Consider the following 27,936-nt stretch of genomic DNA (forward strand, 5'->3'; position numbering starts at 1 on the left):
CATCTGAAGTGCTGTAACCTGCAAGGCTACAGACCAGCTGCTGGAAAGTGGGATTAAAATGAGCGGCTAGTTTTGTTTTTCTCTTATTGGCCAGCAGAGACACGATGGGCTGAATGGCCTTTTTCTGCACCATAACTTTTCTATGTTTCTATGGAGGACAACAAGGAATAATTGTCAAAAACTGCAGCAACGGAATTGGTTGTAAGGAAAAAAAACAGAACCAAAAATGAATAAGTTACTTGGTCCTTAAGGTACTCGTCCTAGACTGTTTAAAGAAATTAAGAAAGATAATAAAGGTTCCAACCACAATTTCTCAACCTTTTTAAATGTTAAAAATTGGACTGTTGGACCAGAGCAGTGCTATCCGATTGAAATCACTGACTATCCACAGTGACACCATTTTAGCTTCACACAATACAATTAAATGTACTCTAAATGTATATTTACATAACTAACATTGACCATGAGTCCCTGTAAATGTTGGCAGTCTTTTTCTTTCATTAAAGTTTGGAATTCTCAGATGAATTTAGCGCGGAGCACATTTCATTGCAGCTTCTAGGTTTTTAGTTCAGAAAAACTTTAAGTTGCAAGAAGTGCTTTGACTTCAACAGTGATTGCTGAGAAAGTTGACTTGCAAAACAAGGTGCACAAGAACAGCTCCTGTTCTTCATCTAGATGGTTGAATGCTGCACTTTCTTCACCATGATCAGTCCTTTTGAAACTGCTCATTATTGGCTGGATTTGCTTTCTTCACGCTGGCCTCAAATGGTCATCCTGATTGATTGAGCTGCCGCAATCACAATTCCCCTCTCCATATAAATGTGTTTTCATGGTGCTGAAATTCGAAGTTTTCAATTTTGTTACCCCATTTTAGCAGACTAGTAACTTTTTTTTCATATTAATTCATGGGATGTAGGCCTAGCTGGCTAGGCCAGCATTTTATTGCCCATTCCTAATTGACCATGAGAAGGTGGTGGTGAGCTGCCTTCTTGAACCTCTGCAGTCCATGTGTCATAGGAACACCCACAGTACTGGTAGGAAGGGAATTCCAGGGTTTTGACCCAGCGACTGAAGGAACGGCAATATAGTTCCAAGTCAGGATGGTGTGTGACTTGAAATGACTTACACACACTTTTATTTGTCTTACCATTTTATCAACAAATACACAAAAAAGAAGAACGATTAAATTAATTTGATTAACTTATTTTGTATTTACTAATCGAAAATTCAATTAAGCACATAAGGATTCCCAACTAGCCACAATGCTGACTGAGAGCAGCCAATGTAAAACTTTGTTCAGAAACAGAGAGAAAGATAATTCCAATTAACCATACAGTAACTGGTTTAACATAAACTTGAGTTGTGAGCAAATTCTTACTGAAACGATATTAGTGAACATTTTAAAATGCATGGTTTCATTAAGAACAAGCAACACGATTTGGTAAAGGCATCAATTTTTGCATGAGTTTAGCATGGGAATGCAGTTGGTATGACTATGGATTAACAGATAGGGCAGAATTTTTCGTTTGTCGGTCGGGCGGGTGGCCGATTGCTGCTGGCGAAATGTGCCGCGCCACCATTTTCCACGGGCAGGCCAATTAAGGCATGGCAAGCGGGTAAGTGACTACCACGGAGAACGGGAAATAGTCGCAGGGGCGGGCAGCCTCAGACTGCCAGTTCCAATGTAGAGCGGGCAGCCTGTTTAAAGAGTGGCCAGGCAGCCTGCTTGAGGCAGTGAACCATGGCCACTCGTGGAGAGAGGGAGGGAGGACCGATTACACAGCAGCAGGAGGGGGGCAGGCTGCAGGAGAGGCCAGCGGGAGGCAACTGTGCCCCCGATTTTCTGATGCATGCCTTGCTGTCCTCCTGCAAGAGGTGGGCATCTGTCGGCACCTGCTGTATCTGGAGGATGGGAGGAGGAAGGCCCCCTTTGTCACCAGCCAGACGTGGGAGGAGGTGGGTGATGCTGTCAGTGCCCATGATGATGTGCGGTGCACTGGCGCCCAGTGCAGAAAAAGATTCAATGATTTGCTGCACTGTGGACAGGTGAGTACCATGTCGGCCTTGGCCATTTGACCCAGCAGGTAGCCTCAGTCATTGAGCACCACACCCCACACAATGTCTTGCTGTCATTACTGCATAGGGCATCTGGCACACGCTGGGTGGGCAAATGGGTACTGACCATGTTTACATCAGCCTTAGTGGTTGAGGAGAAGAAGAGTTCTCCCCACAGCATATGTTGGCTTTTGTGGCATTTTAGTAGTCTGGGGGGGACCTGCAGGGAAGGCCGCACAACACATACTCTGAACTCCAACATATGTCATATTGATGGTAATGAGATGGTGCAAAGGGGTGCTTCAAGGTGTTTTGGCCAAGTGGCATCTGCTGGCATTGGCGCCGCACCTAGTTGCGCCTCCTTGCCATGGGTGCTAAGACCTGTGTGATATTCAAAGTGATGGACGCTGAATGTGTCCAAGGTGGCCGCTGGGGGAGGGGGTTGGGACCAGCCATACTATCTTCTGGGGACTGATCACCAGTAGTGTGGACAGGAGCTGCTGGAGGCCTCAGATGGGCCACTGAGGTTGGGGTGTGGCGTGCGCGTGCAGAGTACATGAGCGAACAGCCCCAATAAATCCTCTTCTCTGTTTTGCAGGCAAAAAGTAGCAGCACAATGCACGGGAGCGCCTTCCTGCAGCACCTCACAACCTTCGAGGAACAGGCCATGGAGCTGGGCAGGAGGCAGGAGTCAGGAGGCCAGGGCGGCGAGGCTGGGATCCAGCGGCCAGGTATTTGAGGTCCACAGTCCACACTCTGTCTGCCCACCATCCAAACCACTGATGGTTGCTGCAATGGTTAATGCTGAAACACTGCTCATTCACAGACTGAAACATTCTGACGTGTGGTTCATACAGAAGGGACCCTCGTCCTCTCGAGGATTCGCGGCTTCACCACCTTCCAAAGTCACTTTATCCCATTTGTGACCACTATCACCATGGTCTAACATGCCATTGGATCACTGCTGCACAGCCAAAGACTTATTGCATCTTAGGGGGTTTGGGACCTCCTGCACCCTTTCAGCCAGTGTGCCCCACATTACTTTGTCCAAAAGATCCTCAGCACCTCAGCTGTGAACCTCATGGCACTCAACTTAGATAAATGCCACCATGTTACTCATCCCTGCGCCAAGGGAAAATGTTGCCTTCTGCCCACCCGGGCTATACCCCTCCTAACGGAATGAAGGCCAATAATGTGACCTCTCAATCTCCTGTGATCAACGACAAATGTCGCAATTGTTTGCGATGTTTCTTCAGCACCGCAACTATCTAGGCCAGCATGCATCCAGGTCAGGTACCTCTGCACTCTCCCCACTCCTATGGTACATAACATTCCATGTGGCATTCCTGAGGCCATCTGACCAGCCTGTCTGCGTGTGCGTTTCATGGTTTGGGCTCCTCTTGACTCTTTTCCACCTCACCAACGTTTGTCTCCTTAGGGTCTTGAAGGGTGAGCGACTTATAAGGCTGGGGGGAAAGGGATGAAAGTTTGAACTGACTGTACGCTAACTGATGCACTGTCCTCGTTGTTAATTTCAGCATCACCACCATAGCGACGCACACCTCAACACTGCAGCACCTCCTCCATACCTGACGGGCAACATGTGCAACTTGCAGCACATCATTTCAGCCAGCCAGGCTCCAGCACAGACACATACACCTTAGTGGGAACTTTACCGTCGGCTAGTGTCCCGGGTCACAGTGGAGAGGGCACATCACAATCGCTGGAGGAGATGGTAGGGGCAGAGAGTGCTGATGGCGCCAGCAGCCGGAGGGCTGCAGGGGACAACGCACATGCTGAGTCCGGCACTGATGATGTGCCTCTGGAGTTGTCACCAATGCAGCAGCTGCAGGACAGGCAGCAGGAAGTGCGTTTGCATCTGGCAGGGTTGCATGAGGGAGTGCTTCAGCTGCTCTCTGCGACAGAGGAGTCCAGGCAGAATGCACATGAAGGCAACTCTCATAGAGAGGGGGTTCAATCGGATGGAACATCTTATGATTGGGATACACTCTGACCTGCAAGCCCTCACAGCGGTACTGGCCACGGGTGGTCATTCCCAATGTGGGAGATGTTGTGGGCACCAAGCATCGGCGCTGAGTGCCCATGTATCTGCAGTGAGCAGGGAGGTCGAAAGGGACCTCACGTCAGCACAGCAGCTGACTGTCGTCGCTGCGAGCTCCGCTCCGGGTGCTCCCTCTGCCAGTCAACGTTTCTTCCGTTCAGGTTGCGACAACTGGGGAGGTGCCAGTTCTGGAACTGGCCACTCCCTCCCAGGCGGAGCCATCACAGGCTCCACAGGCCAGAGGACGCACACCAAGGTCATCGAGGCCAATAGGTCAGCAGAGTCAGCAGGCTGTTTCTCAAGCCACTCCGAGCGATGGGGCAGCACCTAGACATAGCACCCGAAAACTTAAGCATAAGGTACGTTAGGCACTCCACTGGTAATGTCACTGGTGCTTTTGTGCTGGCCTTAGAATAGGGACCCAAATTGTTCTTACTGTAATAGAGAATTGCTTGCTTTTCTTTTGGAAAATAAAGTCCACTTTTGTTACAATGGCTGAGGGTGTTTTGTTTGTGGTGCATTTTTCTTTTTCACATATTTATCATGAATGTTTGAGTGGACATTGATGTTTCTGTACTAAGCCCTTAGTTGCAGCTGAACAGTTGGAAGTGCCAGGCAATACTGTTCCTGCTGATCCTTGTGTCTGGAGCTAGCTGAAGGTTCTTTGGATTAAATTGTCCCAGGTGTCCCTGCCTCCTTGGTGTAATTGTGGGTCGTCATTCTGCCCCTCATCATCGCCCTGTGCTTCCTCATCCTCTGAGCCACTGCTGGATTCATCATGTGCAGCCTCATCCAGGGCATCAAGGTCTTCATTGTCAACTGCATCCCCCCTTTGCAGCACAAGATTGTGCAGAGTGCAGCAGACTACCACTATCAGAAAGACGCAATCTGGGGGGTACTGGAGTGCACCCCCTGAGCGGTCCAGGCAACGGAAGTGCATCCTGAGAAGATCGATGGCTCTCTCCACCACAGCCCTTGTGGTGACCGGGCTCCTATTGTAGCGCTGCTCAACTTCTGTTCTTGGATGGCGGAGTGGCGTCATGAGCCACCTTTGCAGGGGATAGCCCTTGTCACCCAGCAGCCAACCATCTAGCACAGCCAGGCACCTGGGAATGTCTGAGGATGTAGGCATCATGGGAGCTGCCTGGTACATTGCACAGACTTGCAGAATCAGCATCATTTGATCACACACTATCTGCACGTTCATGGAGTGGAAGCCCTTCCTGTTGACGAAGGCACCGGGCTCACCTGCTGGAGCTTTGATGGCCACATTTGTGCAGTCCATAGCACCCTGGACACGGGGGAAGCCAGCAATGGCCGCGAAGCCTCTGGTTCGCTGTGCCTGACTTGCCTGGTCGCAGCGGAAGTGGATACCTGTCTGAACAGAGCGTCTGTAACCTGCTTGACACAAGTGTGGACAGCTGATTGGGAGACACCGCAAAGATCACTCACCGAGCCCTGGAAGGAGCCAGAGGCATAGAAGTGGATGGAAGCTGTGACCTTCAGAGCTGCTGGCATGGAGTGTCCACCCACACAGTTAGGGGAGATCTCAGGGCCAATCTTCTGACAGAGATAGTTGACTGTCTCCCTTGAGAGTCGGAGCCTCCTTCGGCACTGCACCTCAGTCATGTTGAGGTAGTTGCTTCACCGCCTGTATACCCTGGCAGCAGGATGGTGGCATCTTCTGTGGTCCCTTCCACCTTGGACAACCTCTTGGCGCTGCGCCCCTTGTGCCTGCGCTTGGCCAGCCAAAGGTGGCTTCCCTGGAGGCTGATTGTCTAGTTCTGGCCTCCTCCTTATTCTATCCCTCCCTTCCTCCTCAGGGGAGCTGCTTCCAGTGGAGATGTCAGAACCCATATCTCCAGGCTAAATGGAGGCCTCCGGAAAGCTGCAGGCCCGAGAAAGATTACTGTCTGCAGACCGGTTTCAAAGTACACAAAAAGCTCTTGAAAATCAATGAGAACTGCTAACAATCACACAGGCAACTTTTAAACACTTTCAGAAACTAAAGCTTTGTGGAAAACATGAACAACCCCTCTGAGTCCACATATCCGGATATTGCATAAGTTTTATTAAAAAATCTTCTACCCGCCTGCCGGTTGGGCTTGTGCTCCGACCCGCAGTTCGCACAGGCCCCTCAAAATCTAGGAGAATTGGCAAGTTAAAGGCCTTAATGAGGCCTTCGATTAATGGCGGGCGAACGCCCCAGTGCTGAGCGCGCCCACCGACCGAAATATCGCAATGCCGCGTGCTGTTGGCACACTCGCGCGACATTTTAAGCGCTGACATGCGGGCTCCACCACCCGCACATCAGCCGGAAAATTCTGGCCATAGTGTTTGGTAAGAATGTTCCTTCATTATGAACATCTTAACACATTGCAATATCCAATGTAAAAAGCAGCACATATTTTCAAATTAAAATGTATTTGTCATGTTAGTTTTTAACAATGGTGTCATAAGCACTAATTGATGACCTTTATAGTCTCAATATTCAAACTTCTGAGGTGTATCCAAAACACGGGGAATTTAATGAAGGATTGTTTTTAGTTTTTCTGGTGCCCACAAACATTTACAGAGATCTTACATAAATTAATCCAGTTTTATCGAGAAATCCCCTCAACCTCACCTTGTGTTAAACAATCCGAAGTCTTGCTCAGGTATGGAGGTAATCTGTTTAAAATAAAATCTTTTTTCATTTCGGATGATCTGGTTTCTTTTCCATTCTCTACCTGATCTGCCAACCCTCGCAGGAATTCACTCAGTTTCCTTGCTGAATCGGTTGATGAACTCATTTGCTAAAAAACCCATAGAATGAAAGAGCAAATGTAAAACGTATATACTTCCTTTCACATCTTTAGGACATCTCAAAGCATTTCGCAGCCAATTAATTAACATAGAAGAGAATTTTACAGGGAAGAACAGCAACATATAAAAAAGTCTAATAAATGAACAAAATAACTGAGTTGATTAAAACAAAAAACTGTGGATGCTGGAAATCCAAAACAAAAACAGAATTACCTGGAAAAACTCAGCAGGTTTGGCAGCATCGGCAGAGAAGAGCAAAGTTGACGTTCTGAGTCCTCATGACCTCTGAGTCATGAGGACTCGAAACGTCAACTTTGCTCTTCTCCGCCAATGCTGCCAAACCTGCTGAGTTTTTCCAGGTAATTCTGTTTCTGTAATTGAATTGATTGTTCTACTGGAGGGGTGAATACGGGCCAGGACACGGGGGTGGCTCCTTGCTCTTCCTTACATATTGCCATTGTATCTTTCACAGTGACCCAAATAGGCAGATGGGGTGTCAACTAAACATTTCATCTGAAAGGCAGCTCTTCCAACATGGTGCTGGGTACCTTAATATTGAAGCACTAACAATTTAGTTAGCTAAACAAGTTCAGCCTAGATTATTTGCTCAACTCCTGATGTGAAGTCTGAATCCACAACCACTTAATTCATAGGCGTGAATGCTACTACTGAGCCAAACTAACAATATTCAGCTCAGTGTTATCACAATTATAAATATTTCACCTGGCAGCTTGAGCATAACTATGGTATAAAAGTTGTATCACACTAAGTTTTCATGAGCAACTTGTGCATAAGCTGATTTACACACGTTCCATGCTGCAACATTGCTATGCACAAATTTCCTTGGTTGTATCCATCACTTCCCCAAAAGCCTCTGCCACTCATTGACACAGCTACGCCTTCAACAATGACTAGCTCATGTGAATTACCTGGATTTGCGTGAATACTGCGCTACAGATGTACCCCCAGCAGAGCCTGAACTAACCTAATATCGTCATAAATTAGCTATCTGAATGTTTAATTGGTAATTTTCCTTTTGAATTTTTCTTACTGAGATCGGCACGATACTTAATCAAAGTGCTATCAGTCTCAGTGAACCTGAAATTTTTGGAACCCCCTGTTAAGAAGTGCTACACAGCTGGAATGCCTTTTTCAATGGGCATATTTCTGTTATGCATAATAACAGAAGAGGAAGAGGAGGAGCAGGAGCCAAGGTGTTCTGTGAACGAAGCACATGGTAGAAGAGAGAAGCTTACCCAATTAGTTCACCCAATTAATGGCGCTGTATTTGTACTCATTCTACGTCAATGCTTACATTCTAGCACAGGTAAGTAAATTCCATAAGAAACTGACACAAGTTTCCATTGGCAAGAGCAATGCAGAAACCAGTATAAATTTTGGCATCATTTTGTTCGAGTGCAACCCAGAAAATGCAGTTATAGAGAAACAATTTAAAACAATCCATCAACCTTTGGATTAATGACTTTCATTTTCAGAGATGGGAGAGATTTTTTTTTATCCCTTCCGGATTAATCACTACTATAGTGAAGCAATTTGAAGTAAAGATACCCTTCCTCCTCTTACTGTTCTCATTTGATTATCAAAATAATTGGTAGTTCCCTCCACTCTACTGGAACATCCTTCTACAATGTTATTCTTGAAGGCAGGCTGGTTAAGAAGTGATGAAAGAGTCAATCTTTGAAGATATTTTGTTTTGGCCAAGATATTTAAACTTAGTGCTGTCCATTTTGCAAATCATAGGATGATAGGCCTCCAAATTGCAGGCCACAAGCTTGAAAGAAAATATACCAGATGTCATAATAGCACCGTTGACTTGCAGCCTCACTGATTTACCCCAGTTTTCTGCTGCAACATTGCTACAACAGAGTGCCCAGTTGGGCTTGCAGCTGGTCAGTGTTATTTCAAAAGGAGCACAAAGCCAAATTTAACCCAAGTATGTGATGACATGCAAAAAGATTATTCCACCAGTTCTGGGTGCAAGTTGAATTTCTCCCCCAGCAGTCTTTTCTAGACACAGTTCCCAAATCGAAAAGGCAGATTTTCACTTCTCTAGTAAGCCATCCAGATGAAAGGGTGGAGATAGTTAGTAAAAAAATATATTTCAAATATGCACCACAGAACACAGATATTGAAATAGCCACCTGTGTTCTAAAGTTGCAGTAGAATATCAGAAAGTGAAACAAGATCATTGAATCCGAAAAGGAAAAAAATTAAAGACCATTACCATAAGATATTGCCTAGGCAGGCCTCTGGATAGTTCAATATCTTCTTTCATTGTATCATAAACAAGCCAAGGAATCACATCTAGTAGATAATCTCCCCAGGTACTACAATGAAAAAACATTTTTGTTTAAAACAATAAATACCTTACTAGACAAGTGTTACTGCCTATTGACAATCCCTTCTGCAGAGATTGAGGAATATATTCCCAAATATCTTTGAACAGGAGTGAAACAAGTTTGCATTATTTGTATTTTGTTTCCTTTGCACCAGTTGCAGCCTAAGTTGTCATACGATTAGTTCCTTAAATTATTCTCAAGTTATTTTTCTGTTTTCTGTCATTTTCACACTTTTCACGACTGGCTTTCAGCTTCTATACAAACATAATTAGTTTATAGAATCCTGCTTAACTTGAAAAGACCTGTCACAGTTGCTTATTTGCTCTTTCTTTGCTTTAGGCCATTGTTATGGGATGAATATGAGGTGAATAAAGGCCATGTACTTTTACAGGAAATGTGCGCACAATAAATTGGTACTATTTTGATCATAATTTGGATTGCAAGACTAGGTGAAGCCCACTGAATCTAGAGATTTGAGTGATTGCAAAAATAACAATGGCCATCACATTTAATGCAAAGTGGCTAAGTGGATAGTGACAATACAATTATCACACCATCTGCAACCTTACCCCACTTCCCATATATCAATTTCATTCATAAATAGACTGAGATTAAGGATGTGTGTGGACTTTAGTTTGCATTTTGCTTAGTTATTGAACTGCTAAAGTTTGAAGTGGTCAGAGAATAAGGAAGTTCAGAGAAAGAATTAATCGCTACCAAAATTTACGAATTCCATGTGCACAATTCCTACAAAACATAAACCAGAATAAAGTGCTCTTACTTGTTCTGGTAAGTGCTTATGGTAATGTGGGTAGAATGTGAGCCTCCAGTTGGGGTATCTGCTTGGTGGATTGTTCCTCTGGGAAAATATAATAGATCACCTGGCTAGAAAAAAGGAAGCAAAAGGACATTTCCAGTATTAGTTTATTACATTTTCTCATGCTGTACAGGTCATTGGATGGGAAAGGGGAACATTTCTGATTTTGTTCACACAGTATTTCTTTTTAAAATATTGATAATTATTTTCTATTTTCTTTACACATGCACTATTTATTGCGTTCTATGGCAGCTATAATGCCACTTGTGCTTTTAACATAGTAAAATATCCCAAGGTTATGATCAAAACTACTTGACTGATCTATCACAAGAGGAGGAATGTGGAAAATGTACCATATACATAACAAATTGATAAGCTACTTAATCTTATATTAGCTAACAATGCTTTCTTATTTCTTAATTTAAAATTCACTCAAATGTTCATAAAACTCAAACTCATATTTTCAATGTAGGAAAGCCAATTACACATATATATCTTGTTTATTTCAGACAGCCAAAGTGAAAGGTGAACGTCCTACAGAATTCATTGCACTCCAAGAGCATTAAGGGGTGACATTATTTATACTAACTTTATACCCTCCCCGAATCCACAACACCATCTTATGTCTAATCGGTGGATAACTACGAGCATTGCTTCATATTAAGGAGGAAGGCACTCCAAAACAGTTCCATTAATTGAAATGAAAGCTGGTGGATCAGCGTTGCTAACTGATCTGGAAGGTCCCCAAACCCAGAAATCATTTAAGGTTGGATACACTGTGGTATAGAAAGTACTTCCCTCGCTTTACACAACCCTATTAAGTGTTATTTTCTCAAGAAGCTGAGGTTGCAAGACAATAAATTATAATTATTAACTAACAATTTAGGCAGCTAATTACCATAGTTCAATAATTCTTGTGTGGTTTTCCAAGAGTAAGTGTGTAAATAAATGGTGCATATAGTACTGGACTAGCAACCCAGAGGTCACAAATTCATATCCCACCATGGCAAGTTTTGAAATTGAACTCAAAATATCTGGCAATTTATGGACCAGTGGCAGAAAGTTACCACGAGAGCAGATGGGTTCTCGTAAAAACTCAACTGGCTCACCATAATTTTTCAGGGGATGCTGCCTGCCACCTGTACATATTCTGGCCTACATGTGATTAGAGTCTTGCACTACATCCTGATGAAAGTTCGCCACAGATGTTGCCAGATCTTTTCTGTTTTTATTCCATACTTGTTGTCAGACCTTTACTGTTTTTATCCCACACAATGTGATTGGCCTTCAATAGGCTCAGAATAATTAGGGCCAGAATTTTTCCCTCATCGGGCGGGCTCGGCAGGAGTGGTCAGGAAGCCAACTGCTGCCCTTGATCAGCTCTGCTTCACGATTTCACATCGGCGGGTCAATTAAGGCACGCCCTGTGTGGATCGCGAGTGGCAGTGCTCAGCGCTACCTGTGTGAGCAGCGGGAGGAGGGAGAGTGGGCCTGACACACAGTTCATGCATGCGCGTGAAAGAATGCTTAAACTCCCTGAGGCACGGAGCTGCCTCAAGGTGGGTGAAGTGCTTCCTAAAAAAAAATTCATAGAGATAGTAGAAATTTTTTTAAAAGTCCCCTCATGTGACTCTATCATGTTTTTAATTCAAAAATAAAGTTTTTAGTTAATGTTTATTTGCTTTAGGAAACCTCATCCCGCTTGTGGATGAGGTTTCCTAAAAAAATGTAAAGACCACTTGGCCTTTTTTCCTGCCCGCCAGCCATAAGGTTGGCCAGGCAGCATTCATTTTATTTTAATTGGCTTGGTAATGGCTTCCATAGGCCTTTCAATTATTGGCAGGCGCGCAGCCGATTCTGGCACGCGCCCGCCGAATGAAATATCACACAAGTGCGTGATGACGTTAGGACGCACGCCCAACATCGTTGTGCATCATATTATGCTCAGGCATGTCAGGTTCATGCCCGCACACCAAACGTAAAATTCTACTCTCTGAGTGGGCAGTGCATACCACCTTACCAGTGTCACCAAGATCCTCAGAAAATCTTTTAAAAGTCAACATTTCTGAAACGTCCACTGAAAATGTTAATTAGGCAGGCTTCGACCATGCAGTTGGATTTGTTTGAAATATTTTGCTTTAGTGGCAATGTGTAATATGCATTCACACTCCAGAACTTTAATATCAGCGTGAGCCTGAAATTGCGTTATACTGATGCCAAATGTTTGAGCATAAATTCAATATGAAAACATGAACTGGCTTTCATGGAAGACTGCTTTCTAAAGGGAGCCTCAAGTATGACTGTTCCAGTCTTCCTTTATAAAGCCACAAAAATAAGGCTAATTATTTACAGGTAACCTTATTGGCCCCTCCTGTACTTGAAAATAAGAGAATGTTCCAGAAATGTACAATATACATAAAGTGTTCCATAGTAATTTGTCACAGATAAATAAAGACATAGTGCAAAGAAAATTTTTTAAAATGTCAAATCTAACTGAGTACACGCTAATAATATTAATTCTTTACCTTTAATGTAAATTCATGAGTTGGACTTCCAATCCGGTCTTCAGGTTCTATGCTGTATTCACGAGCTAACGGTTTTGTGGGTTTGTAGAGTCGCCAGTGCTTCTCTCCCTCCAGCTGCAGAATAAACACCTATCAGTACAAAGAAAAATATCAGAAGAAATTAAACTAGCAGGATTTCTGTCATTGTTTTGAATACTGTGCTCAAATAAACAATCCTTGAAACCCTCTCTCTCTCTCCTTCCTTTCTCTTTTCCACACTTGCAATACTACATATTTTATAACAAAACATTTATGCAGGAGAAAAATATAGACAATGTATGTATGTAAGTACACTTTGCTCACCCTCCAGCATGAACAAATGAACATTGGTTGATATTAATTGCAGGAAGTAACTAACGTTTACCAAAATTATGATCTATCAACATAAGAAAATCAAAATAAAAGCATATGGCCATAAAGCCTGTTAACTACCACTGCAATGTACAGAGTTAAACTCATCACCAGGTTAATAAGAAAATTAGAGAATGCAAGTATCCTAACTTTGGCGTGTACTGTAGTATAAACCTGCATAATTGAAGCAGATATTTTTTCAAGCAAAACATACAATGCATTTTATCCACTCTAATTCCTGAAATGAGAGCAGCAAGGGAAGTCTTCAAGCATACCTCAACATCATCATAATGGGGTGGTAGACCCTGAGAACCCTGAGGTGTGATGTAAACATTAGATCCAACTAATGAGCCAAAGAAACATTCCAATTTTTCCTGGATCTTCCACAATTCATCCTTGAAAAAGAATTAAAAAAATATGCTTTGCACCGAAAAGAAAATCAAAAGATATTTCTACTACAAATCACAACTGAAAACACAAATCATTCAGAAACAGTACCTTAAACCTCTGCGGCTGGTGAAACTGTATTGTAGCTTTCTTCTGTTCAAAGTCTCTCTTTAATTGCGTGTAGTTAACCTTGCCATCTTTATTTAAAACCTTCTTCTTCCCACTTATACATCGACAAAAATTAACATCTCTTCCAAAATATAGATCATCTCTGCAGATTTCTTTTAAATCCTCAAACTTAAATAATGTTTGGTAGTAAGCAGCTACTGAAGGATCATTCTTCTGAATTAGGAGGGGTTTCTGCTCCCAATATTCATTGAAGAACTCTTTACTTCCAATGGGAGAGATCAAACTCTCAAACAAGCTGGCTGGGCTTTTGAAGTTGAGAACTATGCTGGAAACATCTGGATCTAACTTGACTCTTTTGCAGGTGTCAGCGTCCTCTTTCTCAGAATCAGATTCTGGTTTTCTGTCAACCTTCTTCAGCATTTCTTTGTGGGAAAGAAAAAAATGTATTATTATCATTCTGACATTAAAAGTAACAATGCTCTTTCAAACAGCAATCAAACTCCCCTCATTCTCCCACGCTTTCCCCATATTCTTGAAATGTTTCTCTTTTAAGTATTCATCCGATTCCTTTTTGAAGGCTATTATTGAATTTGTATCCACAAATGGTTGTCTTTGCTTGAGGCACTGCCATAAATTACATAGCTTGTGCCATGCATTTCAACTATCACAAATGCAGCAAGTCAAAAGCAAGACTTGCGAAATGATACTTCAAATTTGAAATCAAAGCAGAGCATAATTAGAAAGTTTAAAACTGTTGATTTATTCCATCTTGAACTTGCTAAAACACAACTGTGCCAATCAAGACAAAGTACGCATAAGGAGGTTTATTTTTGAGCTGGGTACATTGTAGAATGAATTTCTAGGACATATGGAGCGTGGCACAAAGATCGACATTTAAAGCTTTGAAAAATCCATCCAAAATCAGGGATCACTTAAATGCCAAGTATAAAACATGAACCTCCAGTGTTGGTGTCAGTGATTACCATTTTGAAATGGGAAAAAAACATAAGCGTCATGTTTTACCTAATAAAATAATTCTACAAGAATAGTTTGAACAACAATCATAATGTTTTAAAAACTATCAAACTCATTGTCTTCAGCATCCAAGAGTTCATCAAATTCATCCTGAGTCACTTGGGCTATGGTGTCATCATAAGGATCCCACTCTGGATCAGATGCAGCGCTTATGGCTCCATGATCATAACAAATGATCTATTGGGCCATAACTTCTAGTTCCACAGTGTCAGTCTGGGGGGGTTACCCCTAAGATACACTGAGGAGTTCCTCTCAGAACTTCACAGGTACAAGCAGGAACTTCACAGAAGTATAAACTTCCTCTGGACAATTGCCCTGCAATGGGAACCATCCGAAAATGTGATTTCAATCGCAAACTTTGGATGGTTCTGGCTGTGTTACACAAATAATTACCCAGAAAAAGTTTTAAAAAACCTCTTCTAACTTTTGGGTAATATTGTAAAGACCCAGACCAGCACCTCCGCACACCCACGGGACTCCCAGTACACCCTGACGCCCCACAGGACTCTCCCCACACCCTAGCACCCCTTTGAGTAAGCACACCACACCCCCCCATCAACATGTTCCTCACTACCTGGCAACCCCACCATGGAATTCCCCCCACTAGCACAGTACTTCCCCCCCACCCCCGTCAAGAACTCCTCCAAAGTCCAATGCCCACCTCCACCAAGGTCCGACATCCTTCCAGTCCCACTCCCAAGGACCGACCCCTCCACATCCCTCTTCAAGGTCCTGCTTCGCCCCCACCCCCCCACCCCCCCCCCGCCTCCTCCCAACCCCTGCTTCCTCCCCCAAGGTTCAACTCATCCCCCCTGCCCCACCGAGGTCCGACCCCTCCCCCCCAATCTCTGAGATCCAACCCCTCCCCCATCCCCTCTCCAAGGTCTGACACCTCTCCATTACCCCCTCTGAGATAAAGAACTCCTGCAGGTTACTTGATTTTTGGCAGATGTTTTACATTTGAAAATTACCATAAGCTTTAATTTCATTCCATTAGCCATTCAGGCTAGTACCACCATGAATCACGTATTCTCATTTCTGTGACGATGGAACCATTCTGACGAATTCCGAGGGCCCATTCTGATTCTACATTTCTCAAGATCAGGCCAGTGACTGGTCCCTGTTTTTCACTAACACCGAGTTCCTCCGTTGCAGCAGTTATTTGACAAACTCGCAAATGTTATGAATTTTAGCTTGAAACCAGCTTCGTACTTTATTATTTTTGTAGGAGGACCCATTTCTATTCATCTGTTGTCATGCACTGCCTGCTCTGTGTGGGCGTGTCTTAAACTCCCACACATCTTTCTTGACAACACAGCCTGTATCACCTGCTTGATGCCATGCGCCAACTTATGAGAGTATAACACTAAAAATTTATTCTTGAGCTGAAAGACTGAGGTTGACTCCTAATGTGAGTATAGCCCCAAACATGCATTTATTCAATAAAAAAGGGGGGCATCGACTTATACATTGAAACTAGGCCTAAGCATACATTTTGATGCCGAAAAATTGGGTTACCTTATACAGCAAGTTGATTTATACGCCGCAACCTATGGTAAACAAATTGAAAATTCATCTGCTAAACAGTGTTTAAGTAATTTTTTTAAAGATCCAGTTTTTGAGGGAAAGTTAAATATTGCTCTAAGTTCCATAAAAGTAAAGGTGAGGAAAATTACTGAAGTTGGGTTAGTTGGTAGCAGTGTAAAACATGAATATTGCATATTAGCACAATTCTAAAGCCTGACTGCCAGTGCAGCAAAAGGCTCAGCATCAGTCCTAAGGTCACTGCCACAATATGGTGTGTTACAAGAATAATTCAAGCAAGATACAGGTTGGAATAGTGGCCTCAGGCTAGTCTGAGACAAAAGCTATCCCCGGTGCTGTTAATTCATTTCTGGGCGTATTCAATTAGCAGTTATCCAACAAGCAATGGTTCATTTCCCCTTGAAAATTTCTATTGCTCATTATATATTTGCATAACAAACATTTCTGCTTCAACACCCACCCTAACTCTAAGGACAAGCAGCAGGTGATTTGAAATTCTAAGTCAGGTGTGGCCAAGACTGAACAGCCAAAATAAGTAAATGCATTCTTACAAAAAACCATGTGGTTTGTTACAATCCCTGTAAAGACTGATAACTTTTAAAAAGAAACTCAAACTTCCAGTTAATAGATGAAACAATGACACATCAAGATTTTATATTTCAAGGTATTTACTGTAATAAATGACTAAAACACCATTAACTAAACAGTACCTTTATAGGCAATGTATACTTTAAACCACAGAGCAGAATATCTCCTCCCTTCTTATTCTTGGCCCAACTAAAAAAGCCCTTCACAGGTTTACTTTACACTGTCCTTTGCGTAGACATTCAATTTTCCTAGAATCAACCCAAAGTGTTTCTTGGCTCAAGAGAGTTTATTCCTGCTCTTCTCTTTTCTCAACATGGTAACTTACTATCTTAGAACAGCTTTTCACAGTGAGGTTTTCCCGGAGGCACCCTCTACCCCTGGATGGCAACTCTTCCAGCCTTGTTTTAGTTCCTTACAAATTTGATCTTTTCAATCTGAACACAAGCTTCCAATCGCATTCTTGCACAGCAAACCATAAAGACCTCTTTGGCCTCTAGCTACTCCCTCTCTCGCAGATCCATGGCAGACTCCAAGCACTATAATAGTCAATGATATTCCAGGAAAGCCTGTATCCTGATCTTTACAATGGATTCCTCTGCACCTTTCCCCATGGCAACATAATTCACGTGGGCCTTGTATCCAGGTAGAAATGCTAATTAGCCATTCTTGAGAGTTAAATTCTCTTTCATCTTGGAACTAAACGGACAGTTTAAAGCACAACTGTTTACAACCAGACACTCTGCACACTTTTCTGGGACTATGGAGACTCTCAGTCTCCACTGTTAATACACAGATTGTTGCCATTGCTTCCAAGCATAAATACCTCACACCTTCTTCCCCGTAAAGTGATCTAAGCCTTCCTTTAATTTCTAACAACTAAACCACCCAGGCTTACTTTCAGGCAGATGTCAGAACAGGTCACATGACAACCTTCATTTTACCTTAAATTTTAAGACACAGTCCCAAAACACAACAATCTTAGAAACCTCATAATTGTAACAGTTTGAACAATCTAAAATAGATACTAATAGAAACAGTTACTTCAGTCTCCTTCCTGCTTATAATCCTCAATTCTCTGGAAGGTATCCAGTGGAGATGTTATCAATCCATTCATAAGCTCTAAGTAGGGAAACTTGGGCTCTTAAGACAGGATAGCAAAAGTACATTTTTGACTGTTATCAAGTACATTTTCAATGCCACGGAAGGCCAACGAAAAACATCATGTCCAATTCTGTGACTGACTGTTTACCCACAACCGAATGCCAAAATACCTTGGCTTCATGCTTAACTTTACATTGACCTACCGGCAATACTTCTAGAGTACCGGAACCAAGGTCAAGACAAGAGTGAATCTCATATAGAAACTGGCGGGTAGCAGTTGGGGTGGCAGAGCCAATACACTACACACTGTTTCACTTGCCCTGGTCTACCCAACAGCAATGTACTGCTTAACCTGACTCTGAAGCCACCACACAAATGTGCTAGATGCCCTCCTCCAGGAAGTCATGAGTATTTTTTCTGGGATGTTGAGACCAAAACAGCTCTAGTGGCTTCCTATGCTGGCACATACTGAACGTCCTGATTTCCACAGGGAAAACATCTTCCTCAAAGAACAACACCAGCTGACAGCTAATGAAGCACTGCCATTGACACAGGACATCAAAAAAACCCCAAACACTCATCTGAAATTCCACAGAACTGACTGGAACACACTCCACGTGCTACAAACTCACAACAGCCCTACTTCTCGATGGCATACATCCTGGTTGACTGCAAGCATCACCAACCGCAACCTGGTTATTGATCAGAGTGATGATGTCTTAGGTTTCAACTTTCCACGGAAAATCTGGACAACCCTCAACTGCTTGCAATTGAGCCAGGGAAGATGTGGCCATTTGCTCTACAAGTGGAACATGAGAATCAGCTCAATTTGTGACTGTGGCCTGTCATGAAGATATTAATGTACATAATGGAAATTATTTTTAAATTGGAATTGTAGTAGGGTCTGGGTGTGTGCGTGTGTTAATTGGATTAAAGCCAGCTAGGCTGGGTGCTTTGATGTACGGTAGTTTTGAGATGTTAATAGGATGTACAGTATGGAGAAGAGTAAGGTGAAGAGTATATTTGCATTTGTTGAATAAACCATTCAAAAGAAGGGAGTAAAATTAGCACATTCTTTTAGATAATATCACCACCTTCAACACCTCTTTGTTCTTTTGTCTATGACATCTTTTGGTTATCTGCTCCTATCACTGCTTGCTTGTCCCTACAACCACCATCCCCCTCCCCCCACTTCTCCCCCCACCCCCCCCCCCCACCTTAAACCAGCTTTTATTTCACCCCTCTCCTATTTTTACTTAGTTCTGTTGAAGGGTCATGAGGACTCAAAACATCAACTTTGTTCTTCTCCGCCGATGCTGCCAGACCTGCTGAGTTTTTCCAGGTATTTCTATTTTTGTTTTGAGTAAAATCTTGCACCTAGCTAGGAGACACCAAGCAATGTGTTTATATTACTTATAGAATTGGTGCTATGAAAGGGGTTTTATTGTTAGAAGAGGTAGAGTTCAAAGGCCTAGTGATACAATGAGAATTTACATTCAAAGGGAAGGCTAGGTATAAACAGAAAAGAGTTTTGTATGTGCAGATTAGAGGCATGTAAGATCTAAGCAGCCTGTAGCCCCTACAACTGTGTCTGCAAAGGAAACAAATTGAAAGGAACCTCATTTTGAATTCGTAAGATCAAATGTGCTTCGCCTGGTGTCTTTTCAAAGTCTATGGGTATTGTTGCCTTGGTGAAAGTTTCCCTGGGAGTGAATAATTTCGGGATTTGTTTAAAAGTTAGTGTGGTAGAAATTTGTAGACATGTGAGATGTGTTTAATTTCTTGTTAAATTAATAAATGTTTAATTTAATTTATATAAACAACCTCTTCAGACTTGGTGGTTTCAATTTTGAATTCAGAGCTGCATCTCAAACATACCAGTTAAAAATAAAGGTTATGACAGTTGTTCAAGTTTCCCTCTGGGATTTAAACAACTCAGCTTTTACAAACTGCTGTGTCATAACAGGCCATCCAAGTCAGAGCATCACCTATATAATGAAATTCTGCCCTGAGAGATCCATTCCTGGTGGCATCACAACCGTTCATGCTATGTCAATCAGGCAGAGTCAACATGGTTTTGTGAAAGGGAAATCATGTTTAACCAATTTATTGGAGTTCTTGGAAGGAGTCACATATATTGTGGATAAAGGGGAACGGTGGATGTGCTGTACTTAGATTTCCAGAAGGCATTTGATAAGGCGCCATATTAAAGGTTATTGCAGAAAATAAAAGCTTAAGGTGTAGGGGTAATATATTGACATGGATGGAAGATTGGCTAGCTAACAGGAAACAGAGGGTAGCTATAAATGGTTCTTTTTCTGGTTGGCCTGATGTAATGAGTAGTGTGCCACAGGGGTCAGTGCTCAGGCCTCAACATTTTACAATTTATATAAATGACTTGGATGAAGGAACAGATGGTATGGTTGCTAAATTTGCTGACAACACAAAATAGGTAGAAAAGTAAGTTATGAGGAGGATGTAAGGAGGCTACAAAGTGACATAGATAGGTTAGTGAGTGGGCAAAGACCTGGCAAATGAAGTATAACATAGGCAAATGTGAAATTGTCTATTTCGGCAGGTAGAATAAAAAAGAAGCATATTATCTAAATGGTGAGGGATGGCAGAGCTCTGAGGTTCAGAGGGATCCAGGTGTCCAGTGCATGAATCACAAAAGGCTAGTATGCAGATGCAGCAAGTAATCAGGAAAGCAAGTGGAATGTTATTGTTATTGCGAGAAGAATTGATTACAAAAGTAGGAAGGTTATGCTTCAGTTGTACAAGGCAGTGGTGAGACTATCTGGAGTATTGTGCACAGTGCTAGTCTCCTTATTTAAGGAAAGATGTAAATGCGTTCGAAGCAGTTCCGAGAAGGTTTACTAGACTAATACCAGGAATGGCTGGGTTGTCTTATGAGGAAAGATTGGACAGGTTAGGCTTGTATCCACTGGAGTTTAGAAGAGTAAGAGGTGACTTGATCAAAACCTTTAAGATCCTGAGGGATCTTGACAGAGTGGATGTGGAAAGGGTGTTTCCTCTTGTGGGAGAATTTAGAACTAGGGGTCATGGTTTAAAAATAAGGGGTCGCTCATTGAAGACAGGGAGGAGGAGGAATTTTTTTCTCTGAAGGTCACGAATCTTTGGAACTCTCTTCCTCAAAAGGCAATGGAAAGAGGGTCCTTGAATATTTTTAAAGCAGAGCTAGATACATTCTTGATTAACAAGGGGGTGAAAGCTTATCAGGGATAAGCAGGAGGTTACAATCAGATCAGCCATGATCTTATTGAATGTCAGAGCAGGCTTGAAGGGCCAAGTGGCCTACTCCTACTCCTAGTATGTGCGTCTGTCAGTTGAAGCTGGTGAATGGATTGTTAACCTCCACATCGAACTATAACTGCTTCCCTAGTCATATAAATAAAAAATTAAGTACATACAACAGGCATGCTCTTATTCCACAATATTTTTAATGTACTCACTAGCCATATAGAAAAAATAAAATCATGTGATATTTTAAAAAATCCTGCAGAGCCAGTAACGGCGCAGCCCAGCAAATTCTATCTTCATCTTTTATCCATAAGAAATATAGGGGTGGTGGGGGGGTGGGGGGAGGGAGAAATAGGAATAGGGCGATCATGGAGAGAAAATGATTGTAGAGAGACAGAAATTTTAAGGGCAGGAGATCAGGCATGCAGGGGGTAACATATTAGCATGAAGATAGGTTATCTAACAGGAAACAGAGTAGGCATAGATAGGTCATTTTTGGGTTGGCAAGATGTGACGAGTGGAGTACCAACGGACCAGTGCTGAGGCCTCAACTATTTACGATTTATATCAATGAATGAAGGAACCGAATGTATAGTTTGCTAAATTTGATGACACAAAGATAGATAGGAAAGCAAGTTGTGAAGGGGACACAAGGGGTCTGCAAAAGGATACAGATTGGTTAAGTGAGTGGGCAAATATTTGGCAGGAAGAATAGAAAGGCAGTGTACTAGGGGGATCTGGGTGTCCTGGGACATGAATCACAAAAAATTACTATGCAGGTACAGCAAGTGATTAGAAAAGCAAATGAATGTTGTTGTTTATTGAAATAGGAATGGAATATAAAAGTTGGGATATTTTGTTACAGTTGTACAGGGCATTGGTGAGACCACATCTAAAGAACTGTGTTTAGTTTTGGTCTCCTTATTTAAGAATATATTTAAGAGTACGTTGACTCGACTGATTCCTGGGATGAAGGGGTTATCTTATTAAGAAAGGTTAAACTAGCTGGTCCTGTAACCTTTGGAGTTTAGAAGAATGAGAGATGATCTTATTGAAACAAATAAGACCTTGAGGTAGCTTGACAGAACGGATGCTGAAAGGATGTTTCCCCTTGTGGGAATACAGTTTAAAAATAAGGGGTCTCCCATTTAAGACGGAGGTGAGGATATTTTTTCTCTCTCAGAGAGTTGAGTGTCTTTGGAACTCTCTTCCCCAAAGAGTGGTACAGGCAGGGTCATTGAATATTTTTACAGCAGAGGCAGACAGATTCTTGACTAACAAGGGAGTCAAAGGATATCAGTGGTAGGTGGGAAAGTGGTATTGAGGCCACAATCAGATCAGCCATGATCTTATTGAATGTTGGAGCAGGTTTAAGGGGTCAAACGGCCTACTCCTAATTTGTACGTTCATATGTATGTTAGAGGAGGAAGAAATTAGGGCAAGAAGGAGCAAACTAGTGGGAAAGAGGGATGTGGACAGATCAGGGAAAGCAATATTGGCATAGTCATACCCGTGACTACTGGACAACGCTCAACTGGAGAACCACCTTGCAGCTCTTTGTATTGCCTTCAGTGCTTAAATATCTCCCTTGTGTCAGTGATAGGAAACAGAAAGAATGTTCAAGGTCTGAGCTGACCAAAAAACTGTACAGTTTAATCAGGACTTCATGTAATTTTTATTATTGTCATGGATAAATAGTGCATTAATCTATTTCCTTACGTTGCTGGCCACTCTGCGCTGATTAAACACGTTAAATATCGAGTTCACCCACTCATTCTTTGATCTCCTGATACCAACAAAATAGGCAGGGAGAAAGCTGAGGTGGGGACGCTTGGTGGCACTGAACTTGAAGTGAAGGGGGGGGGGGGTGAACAGATGAACTAAACTTGATGAGGTAACTCTTTCCAGTACAAACCCGTTTCCATCTGTTTCAGATGAAGGTACATTGTTTCATAGTTGGCCATTGTGAGATTTGAACTCTTGTTACTCTTTCGAGTACAAACCTGTTTCCATCTGTTTCAGATGAAGTTACATTGTTTCATAGTTTGCCATTGTGAGATTTGAACTCTTGATCATGGGGTTACAAACCCAGTACCATAACCACTTGGCTATTTAGGCCAAGCCCCTTGAACTCTTGATACTCTTTTGAGTAAACCTGTTTCCATCTGTTTCAGATGAAGTTACATTGTTTCATAGTTTGCCATTGTGAGATTTGAACTCTTGATCTTAGGGTTACAAACCCAGTACCATAACCACTTGGCTATTTAGGCCAAGCTCAACAGACATGATTGTGGGCATCTGAAAATGCTCCCTTTTGGCATTAATGAGAATGCAAATAGCCGAGGATGGTTTCGATCCATCGACCTATGGGGCCAGCACGCTCCCGCTGCGCCACTCTGCTGCAATGTGGCAACATGTTTCCATCTGTTTCAGATGAAGTTACATTGTTTCATAGTTTCCCATTGTGAGATCTGAACCCTTGATTTTGGGGTTACAAACCCAGTACCATAACCACTTGGCTACTTAGGCCAAGCAAAAACTTGATGAGGTAGGTGAGTTTGGTTAAGATGGGAATTTACGATGGAGGGGTTGGGAGACAGTTTGAAAGAGGGATTAGAGTCACAGGGGGGAAGGGGGCGGGGCCGAGGACAGTGGGTGGTGTCTGAGGATGTACAAGAGCCAGTGGCGGTACAGGACAGTGGACGCTTTGCAGCCTTACTCCAGCCACAGGCAAGGGCGGTTAAAATTCCTGACGAGACCGAATCCCTCACACTCTCCCTGAGGGGGTAACCGCCGCGCTCCCTCGGTTCTCTGAAGACGCTCTCGCGCCCGGGCCGCCATCACCCGGAGACGCTCTCGCGCCCGGGCCGCCGTCACCCGGAGACGCTCTCGCGCCCGGGCCGCCGTCACTCGGAGACGCTCTCGCGCCCGGGCCGCCGTCACCCGGAGACGCTCTCGCGCCCGGGCCGCCGTCACCCGGAGACGCTCTCGCGCCCGGGCCGCCGTCACCCGGAGACGCTCTCGCGCCCGGGCCGCCGTCACCCGGAGACGCTCTCGCGCCCGGGCCGCCGTCACCCGGAGACGCTCTCGCGCCCGGGCCGCCGTCACCCGGAGACGCTCTCGCGCCCGGGCCGCCGTCACCCGGAGTCGCTCTCGCGCCCGGGCCGCCGTCACCCGGAGACGCTCTCCTGCCCGGGCTGCATTACCCGGAGACGCTTTCGCGCCCGGGCCACCGTTACCCGGAGACGCTCTCGCGCCCGGGCTGTGTTACCTGGAGACGCTCTCGCGCCCGGGCCGCCGTCACCCGGAGACGCTCTCGCGCCCGGGCTGCGTTACCTGGAGATGCTCGGGCCGCCGCGTGCCTGACGGTTTCCACTTTTTCCAAACGGGCCTCAATGACCAGCGCCACCCTCCGCAGCTTCCGACAGAAACCAGCCCTGGAAATAGGTTCCGGCCGCTGCCGCAGTTTTCTGATCGCGATGTTATTTTTAAATGTTGTTTAGTGCCAGTGTAAGTCTTTTCGAGCGCCAGACAATGGATGTGACAAACCAAATGGGCTTCGTTACACTTCAGAATATTTGTATTCAGGCATTTTTTTTTACATCGCTTCCGCGAACCTGGACTAAACTGTATCACAGTTAAAGCCATTTCAAAGTTTAAACGTAAAGGCGATCTGTCCTCGGTTTGACGTTTAAATATATTTTATTATTTAAGGGAATATAACTTAGCGGCTCTAGGATACAGATTTGCCATTAGCAGCTTAGCCTGTGATGTCTGGAGTGGCTTCGCCAAATCATATTTCAACCCAGCTCCATAAATAGACTCACTGAGGCAAAAAAAACTTGCTTAAATGATGTTCATCTCTAACATCAAGTAATGTTGCACCATTGTCAGTCTGATTTTTCAATATTTTTTCGTAACGTTTGAGTGTCACTGTTTGCCCCATAGGTAGGTACATCCACACTGCTGTTTAGGGAGCGAGTTCCAGGATTTTGACCCAGCGACAATGAAGGAACAGCGATAAATTTCCAAGTCAGGATGGTGAGTGACTTGGAGGGGAACTTTCTGACGCTGGTGTTTCCATGTGTCTGCTGCCCTTTTCCTTGTAGTTGATAGCCGTCGCAGGTTTGGAAGGTGCTATCAAAGGAGCATTGCTGAGTTGCTGCGGTGCATCTTGTAAAAACATGATGCTCTTGTACAGCAGTAATGATAGGATCATCAAGAAAGAAAACTAGGGGTTTAAATAAACTCAACTACACAGCAGAAATGCTTGGCCTAAATAGCCAAGTGGTTATGGTACTGGGTTTGTAACCCCAAGATCAAGAGTTCAAATCTCACAATGGCAAACTATGAAACAATGTAACTTCATCTGAAACAGATGGAAACAGGTTTACTCAAAAGAGTATCAAGAGTTCAAATCTCACAGTGGCAAACTATGAAACAATGTAACTTCATCTGAAACAGATGGAAACGGGTTTGTACTCTAAAGAGGTACACAGCAGAAATCAATTATACAGATGGCAGGGTGTATGGATTTTCAGACTGCTATCACAGTTGCAGTGAATTCTGGTCTAACATTAGATCCAGTTAGAGTTGAAAAAGGGACTGCACCAAAATCAGGATGCTATCTTTCCTCTTTATAGGCAGTGCCAGAGTTCTGTGAATTTGTAGTACTGTTTCTATTCTAAATTTCATTATTTGCAGTTTTGTGTGCGTGTCCAGCAAATTTAGTTAGTACTTTTACCATTAATCCTTGGTAGTTTCATGTTTGGGAAAGTTCTTGGGTGCAAAGATTTGTTCACCATCATGCGTGCTCTGCCCTAAGGCAGGTCCTTGGCTCTTAAGTCTTCTCCATGTCTATCTATCCTGTGCCAATCATTTCATTTTACACTAACTTCCTTCAATTTTCAAGCCATGCAGCATTGATATTCTCTTTCTCTTTTTCCTTGAAGTCTTCCCTTCATAACATCTCTTATTTGTCCATTTCCTCTGAAGATGTGGCCTACCCAGTGTCTCTGTCTTTTCCTAATTATGTTCAGCAAATTTCTTTCTTTGGTCACTCTCTGCAGCACTTCATTATTTGTTACTTTTTCTGTCCAGTTGATCCTTTCCATTATCCTCCAAACCCACAAGGTTCTGTTGAAGGGTCATGAGGACTTGAAACGTCAACTCTTTTCTTCTCCGCCGATGCTGCCAGACCTGCTGAGTTTTTCCAGGTAATTCTGTTTTTGTTCCACATTTGAAAGCTATTTAGCAAGTTGGTTTCCTCCATCCGTAAGGTCCAAGTCTCACATCTGTATAAAAAAAATACTCCAGATCAAGTTCTTTACAAGTCACTTCTTGATTTGTTTATTCAGCTTTCCAGTTAGCAACTGTCTTTTTGTACTAAATATAACCTTTCTAATTGTTTCCTTGCTCTTATTTCTTTGCACTTTCCCTCTGCAGGTATTGTGCTTCCTTAATACTTGAATTCTTGGACTTGTTCTGGTTCTTTTCTTTTCTATGAATATGTGAATATTTCTTGGCGCTTTTGAGATATGCAGCATTTTGGTTTTGCCGTTGTTCACTTTCATTCCAAAGTTCATGTCTGCTATTAATAGTCTATCTACGTGTTTTGTGATCTTTCTTTTGTACTTGCTACAAGTGCTTTATCATCTGCGAATCCAACTGATGTTATCATTCTCATCACCACCCCACCCCCCCAACAATCTTAAAGCCAGATCCTGCACCGTCAAACACTTCTTTAATCATTGCTTCTGCATAGACATTGAGAAAGACTGGTGATACCGCTGTAGAATTCCTCTTCCAATTACACATGGTTCTGACTCCCTGCTGGCTACTCTCACTGTTGCTGTTTGTCCCATATTTCTTATGAGTCGTGTATCCCTCCAGCCTATTCCGATGTCTTTCAGCACTGCCAAGAGCTTAATCTAGTCAACCCAATTGAATGCTTTTTTTAAAATCTACAAAACAATCATACGTTTCCTGTCCAAATTCTAAACTGCATTCACTCATTCATCTTATAATGTCAATTGCTTCTCTTGTCCTTCTTACTCCCTGGAATCCAAACTGGTTATCTCTGATGTAGTTCAGTAACTCCCACTCACTCTCTGTTACAATTCTCAGCACAACCTTTGATGCATGGACAATCGGACTAATTGTATGAAAGGTTTGTTATCTACCTGCAAAACAGCAGCTTGGGCTGTGTTACTCCATTTTATAAAATAAATAATTTTACAAGATTCGCCATGGTTACAGTATGAGCTTTCTACTGCCATTGATACCAAATTAAGACTCACATTTCCTTTAATTTTAGAAAACATAACTCACAAAATATTTAAATTAGTGTAAAATATGTTAACACAATATGTAATAATCTTCCTCTTGATATTCTTACTTAAAAGTTTGATCTCATTTTGTAACAACTTGCATTTATATAACACCATTAATATGAAAAAATGCCCCACGCCAACATTAACATCTGTAATGAAAATTTGGGAATCATTAAAGATGAAATTACTAAATGTCTAAATGAAATTAAAATAATTAGAAGCAGCCTGCACAAATTTCAGAAAGGAAACCTGTGTTTGACAAACTTAGTAAAGTTCATAGAGGAGGTGATAGGTAATGGTGGATATGAGAAAAGTCATAGATATGGTGTTTCAGAAAACCTTTGATATGATTCCATAAAGGAGGCTTTTGCAAAAGGCTGTTGGATATAGAATGGGGGCAGTCTGGCAAATCAGATGAAAAATTGGTTGAAAGTATGAAGAATATTGAAGCAAGAGCTTTACCAGGACGCTGTCTGGTACAAGGAAATATAAATATAAAGATGAATTTGAAAAATTGAAGCTTGTAATAGCACTCTCCTGTGGT

General features: G+C 42.9%; 1 protein-coding gene across 4 annotated transcripts in view; it reads right to left on the reverse strand.

The window, feature by feature from the left end:
* The window catches only part of riox2 (ribosomal oxygenase 2), a 48,889-nt gene extending 24,371 nt beyond the window's left edge, over positions 1-24,518 (reverse strand). The window contains exons 1-7 of one of the 4 annotated variants that reach the window (XM_041210779.1): positions 24,397-24,518; positions 13,513-13,952; positions 13,290-13,409; positions 12,625-12,753; positions 10,064-10,167; positions 9,168-9,270; positions 6,744-6,912 (exon numbers count right to left, since the gene is read on the reverse strand). In XM_041210779.1, the coding sequence (XP_041066713.1) occupies positions 6,744-6,912; positions 9,168-9,270; positions 10,064-10,167; positions 12,625-12,753; positions 13,290-13,409; positions 13,513-13,950 (1,063 nt within the window). In that variant the 5' untranslated portion in view covers positions 13,951-13,952; positions 24,397-24,518. Of the gene's footprint in view, positions 1-6,743; positions 6,913-9,167; positions 9,271-10,063; positions 10,168-12,624; positions 12,754-13,289; positions 13,410-13,512; positions 13,953-23,904; positions 23,962-24,331 lie in introns of those variants that run through there. The other 3 variants (XM_041210781.1, XM_041210778.1, XM_041210780.1) reach the window with 3 other exon arrangements.
* Positions 24,519-27,936: the final 3,418 nt, after the last annotated feature.

This window comes from Carcharodon carcharias, chromosome 18 (assembly GCF_017639515.1).
Source record: "Carcharodon carcharias isolate sCarCar2 chromosome 18, sCarCar2.pri, whole genome shotgun sequence".
Classification (NCBI taxonomy): Eukaryota; Metazoa; Chordata; class Chondrichthyes; order Lamniformes; family Lamnidae; genus Carcharodon; species Carcharodon carcharias.